Source organism: Alligator sinensis, unplaced genomic scaffold, assembly GCF_000455745.1.
Source record: "Alligator sinensis unplaced genomic scaffold, ASM45574v1 scaffold886_1, whole genome shotgun sequence".
Classification (NCBI taxonomy): Eukaryota; Metazoa; Chordata; order Crocodylia; family Alligatoridae; genus Alligator; species Alligator sinensis.
In genome coordinates this window covers 1,510,481-1,515,828 of record NW_005842040.1, presented here as the reverse complement: position 1 = coordinate 1,515,828, position 5,348 = coordinate 1,510,481, and the positions used below count along the sequence as shown (strand labels likewise).

Sequence of the window (5,348 nt, the reverse complement as noted above, 5' to 3'; positions counted from 1 at the left end):
GCCTGCTGAAGGAAGGGGGATGGAGGCTGCTCTAAGAGACCCTAGTGACACCCTGCAAACAGCCTCTGGCATGCAGTTGCCCAAGGGTGCAAGGCACATTATTGGTATTATGGTCTCTGAAGATGCCACCTTATGAGGCCATGCAGTGTTGCTCCATCCCTGGGCATGGAGCTACCAGTTGGTACAGAGTGTATGGTGCTGAAGGCAGCACCCTGTCAGGAAGGCAGGGCCCTGCCTGTTCTGGCCCATGGAAAGTGTAGGCCCTGAAACTGTTACTGGGCACATGGCAAGCCCATCACTGAAAATATCTTTAGATGCAGGCTCGTGAGTTGCTGAGACTGTCACAGGGTAAGGCTGCCTGTTACAACTGTAGCCATAAAATAATAACGCTATTGCAGCTTACAAGGGACATGGAACCTCCCACCCCTGAGACCATCTCGCCAAAGACCCCATGTGTGACCAGTGGTTTTCCCAGCCTCTTTAAAATGTTTAAAAAACATGCTTTTACTTAATTTTTCTTTTTAATTCTCAACCCAAGAAATGCAAAGCAGTAAAACAAGGGTGACCAACCTACAGCACATGTGCCACAAGCAGCCACTGTGTGTGGAATGAGAGCCCAGGTAGTGGACACTGGAATGGAGGCAGGGGGTGCCAGTCCCTGGCCATGCAGAGCGGAGCAGTAGGAGGACACTTCTGTGAGAGGAAGTGTCACTGCCATGAGGCAAGCTGAGACTTGCCTGGCCCCATAGCTGCTGCTAAATTAAAGGCTTTGGATCCTCGATTGTCATATAAAATTAGATTGGTTGTAGGACCAGGGAAGGGTTAACCTGGCTCTTGGCATTGACACCTCCTCTCACAACATCTTCCTGTGATGAGGTCAGAGACTCAAGCCCCACTGCCTCCTTTCTGGCAGTCCATGGTGCAAACTCAATCAAGTATGCCTCTGGGGGGACAGGAATCAGGGTGGGACTTGGGGCGAGCTGGAGCACTCTTGCCAAAAAGGCTAGCCCCCCCACATTGGTTAGTGTGCTGTTTAGCCCTTTTCTTTGGACAGCCAGGAGGGGAAGACATGGGGGAAGAGTAAGTATTTAAGCTACACTGATGGTGGTTGTGTGAAATGGATGCTGACCTAGATGGAAATGTGTTCCGGCCATGGCTCTTATCCCCAGTGGGACAAAAAATATATACAAAGGTGCAGAAAAGCTGTTGGGTCAGGGGCAAGAGCAGGGCCCCTTCTTTTCCAGGGCAGCATCCATTTCACTGAGCCACCCTTCCTCTAGTTTGCATGCCTCCACCTGGCCCCACATGTTTTTGCCTCCATGATGCACAGCAGGCCAACTTCAAGAGGAGGGCTGACGAGTGTTTTGGGACATGCCTAACTCATTATCCAATGGTTAGAACACTTTGCTGGAATGTGAGAGATGCAGGTTCAAATCCCTTTGGGTGAAAGACCTAGGGCATAAGTCTCCCATTTCCAGGGGAAGTGCACTAACTGCTACGTTTTTGGGCTAAAGGTGGGAGGGCCCTCCTCCTGGCAGGTACGCATATCATTGGACCATACTATGTTTCTGAAGGTAGAAATAAAATCCAAACTCTGCATAAGTGCCAAAACCGCATTTACAGATCTATATTAATGTCACTTAGGAGTGTAAAGGTGAAATAGAATTTAGCCCATACTGTCTGATTCAGTAGTCCTGGTTCAGACTCTTTTTGCTTTGAAGTTAAGCAGAGCATGTTGATCTCAACAGAATTAATATAGTTTCTAGATAGAGCTACCCAAAGGGTACTATAGACATATAGCAATGTCAGAGACATGACTTAAAATTTTGGTGCCTGAGTGTTGTGCAGGGCCAGGGTGGGAGAGGTGAAGTGAGCATTTACCCTTCATGCAGGGGTGGCAGTGGTATGGGCTGCTGTTACAGCGCTGTGAGCTGTGGTGGTGATGTTGTGGGCTCCGTGTGGGATGCCATTTTGGCACCCCCTCTGAATCAGTGCCTGGGGCTGATACCCCACTTGTCCCCACAACAAGTTACACTACTGAGCAATGTAATATGAAATGAACAGTAACTGATACAAAGTAGATTCAATTCAGCAATGTTGTTTCTCTCTGCATAATCATTTGGCTCCATGGGAAATACACAGCATGCAAACAATGGTGTAGTTTCCTAGTTTCATAGTTGGCAGGGTTGGAAGGGATCTAAGCAGATCATCAAGTCCGACTCCCTGCTATGGGCAGGAAAGAATGCTGGGGTCAAACGACCCCGGCTAGGTGATTGTCTAGCCTCCTTTTGAAGACCCCCAGGGTAGGAGTGAGCACCACTTCCCTTGGAAGTTGATTCCAGCTCCTGGCCAACCTGACTGTGAAGTAGCGCCTCCTGATATGTAGCCTGAATCTACTCTCAGTCAGTTTATGGCCATTGTTCCTTGTTACTCCCGGTAGTGCTTGGGGGAATAGGGACTCTCCCATTGCCTGCTGGTCCCCCTTGGCAAGTTTGTAGACGTCCACCAGATCCCCTTTCAGCCTTCTCTTGTGAAGGCTGAACAGGTTCGGGTCCCATAGCCTCTCCTCACAGAGCCTGCCCTGCTGCCCCCTGATCTTGTGAGTGGTCCCCATCTGGACCCTCTCCATGCTGTCCACATCCCTCCTGAAGTGCGGTGCCCAGAACTGGACACAGTACTCCAACTGCGGCCTGACCAATGTCACATAGCGGGAGAGATTCACCTCCTTGGACCTGCTCGTGATGCATCTGTGGATGCATGACAAGGTGCGGTTAGCCTTCCTGACTGTGTCCCCACACTGTCGGCCCATGTTCATCATGCAATCAATAGCGACTCCAAGATCCTTTTCTGCCTCGGTGCTGACAAGAAGGGAGTTCCCCAGCTTGTAGGTATGCTGCTGGTTCTTCCTCCCCGGTGCAATACCTTGCATTTGATCTAATGAATATGATTAATCAAAGATTGAATGTGCACAATACAATGTAATGCAGAGGACATCTGACTGAACTAATATATGTTTGTTTGATTTGCAGTGGTTTGTGATCCTGGAACATATAGTCCAAACAATGAAATAACCTGTCGGATTTGTAAAAACATTCGAATCAAATACTATGGAGCTAAATCTTGCTAATAAACTTAAAATAGAAATTGGAAAACTGAAGAAAAGTTGTGAAAGCATTATTATTCTTTTGTGATGTCCATTTTTTAACAAATAGGGCTTTTACTGTTATAGTTAAACAGCAAATCGTTTCATAATTCATATAATTCTACTTTGTATTTAAGAGCTAGCTGTGGCTGGATATTCTAAAAATGTCTAACATAAAATGATCAGGCACAAAGTAATTAAATAGAAGAAAAGAATTTGAAAACAGTTATGAGCACTGATATGTAGCTTTTAATGAAAAGTGTCTGGTTTGTTGTAATGACAGTGAACACAGCTACAAAACTATAATTACTTTAAAATAAATGAAAGCCATAAGCAATTCATGCAGACGACATAAATATTTTCTCATATACAACATGCACCTTTTCCCCAAAAATCAGCATCCCAAAATCGGGGTGCCTGTATTAATTGGGAAAGCTGTTTTCTGTGTTGGAGAAGAAGCATGTCTGAAGACACTTGGCGTTCCATGCTGCTGCCCAGATGGCTGCCGCTTGTCCCACTCAGCAAGCTTAAAGGGCCAAGTCCTATGTTAACTCTCTCATATCCACAGCTATTGACTGAGCACTGTAGCTTGTGCCTGAAGCAGCAAGTGAGCAACTGGTGGTATTGTGATGAGAATTGTGATGTGGACGACACTGTTATTTACGGGAACTTATATGAAGAACTACTTACAGTAAAGTGCTAATAGTCCTTCTACTGCCCTTGCAAGGGTCTGGGGCCTAACCTTGTGTGACAAAGAGTAAGTCCTCTTGGGAACATAAGAGCGTCCAGGAGGTATGGTATCCCAGGCTATAGTCTGGGTGAGGCAGCAGGAGCTTTCTGCTGCACCAGAGAATTCCTTTGCCTGATACCTCCCCCATATTGTCTTCTGAGATACCATATGTCCTGGACAATTCTTTCATGCTTCCAGGAGAAGTTATTCTATGTCACAGAGCCAGCCATGACTCTGGAAACATCTTTTTTTGACAGTCTGCCTCCCAAAAACAAGGTGCATATTTAATGTGGGGGACGTGCATGTTGTATGACAGAAAATATAGTATTATAGTGGATTGATTGTAAAAGAAATGTTTTGTATTATAATGCAGTAAGAAGTAGTCTGTGTAAGTTAATGTCTTTTGGAACTTACTCTTGAGGGCTGAAAGTGGTCTTTAACATATCCAGTGTAAAAATAAAGCTATTTATTACATTCCCTTTGTTTTTGTCCATTTTGGGGGAAAAATGTTTCTCTTTGCATGTGGAGTCCCTGTTAGATAAGGGAGGTTGATATTTGTTGATATTACTGAGAAAATTTACTGATTTTGCTATGAGATACAGTTTACCACTATTTTTTTGTACTGCAGGCTGAATATTCCAGAGTAAATGTTACAGGGGTGTAGGTTGTAGTCGTGTTGATCTAAGGACATAAGCAGACAAGGTTCTTTGGATGAATCTGATATCTTTTATTAGACCAACTTAAATAGTTGGAAAAAATTTTTAGCAAGCTTTAGGGTTTAAAAACCCTTCATCAGGCTGAGGAAGTCTGCAGTTGGTGTGAGCTCTTCCTGGATGGAACAAAAGGTAAAGAAGCCAGAGGCTGGGCTGGTATGCATACAAGACAGGCAGTCAGTGAAGATGTAAATTGAGGAGTCAGTGGGTGAGAGACAGGCTGGGTTGTGGGGAGAGAAGGGGGATGAATAGTGGAGTGGTACCTGGGAAGTCAGATGTCAGACAGGTTATAGTGTGTCATAAATCCAATGTCTATATTTAGACCATGATTTTTTGTATCCAGGAGGTTGATGAAGTGAAGTTCATAGGCTCATCTCTGAGAATTGTTTTGTAAGTGTTACACTTTATTTATGAATCTTTGAAATATGGATTCTACAATATAAACTCTGACAGGAGTAGCAAACCCAGGAAGGGGGGTTATTTTGTGTGCAGTTTAATACATCCGAGATGTTTTTTAGAATTTTTTTCGCGGACAATAAAGATCTAATGATGCCTTTTGTCAAAAATCCCTATACATTTGTTTAGGTCACCAGGGTGAAACCCCAGGAATTACATTGTCCCTGAAATAATCTTTAGCTTTCATCAATTCCAGCCAGTAAAGTTAGACAATACAATGGTATGAATGCTGGCAGCTGATCCACATAGAGCTCTTACACATTGCTACCACCTGTAGAAACTGCTTAATAGTAGTGCAACAGTGGAA

The 5,348-nt window shown here is 44.6% G+C and overlaps 1 protein-coding gene across 1 annotated transcript in view; it reads left to right on the top strand.

Moving 5' to 3' along the window:
* Positions 1-3,209, top strand: part of ZPBP2 (zona pellucida binding protein 2) — an 18,527-nt gene extending 15,318 nt beyond the window's left edge. Inside the window, exon 9 of the mRNA XM_006022589.3 lies at positions 3,030-3,209. Coding sequence (XP_006022651.1) covers positions 3,030-3,127 — 98 coding nt within the window. The 3' untranslated portion in view covers positions 3,128-3,209. The remainder of the gene's footprint in view (positions 1-3,029) is intronic.
* Positions 3,210-5,348: the final 2,139 nt, after the last annotated feature.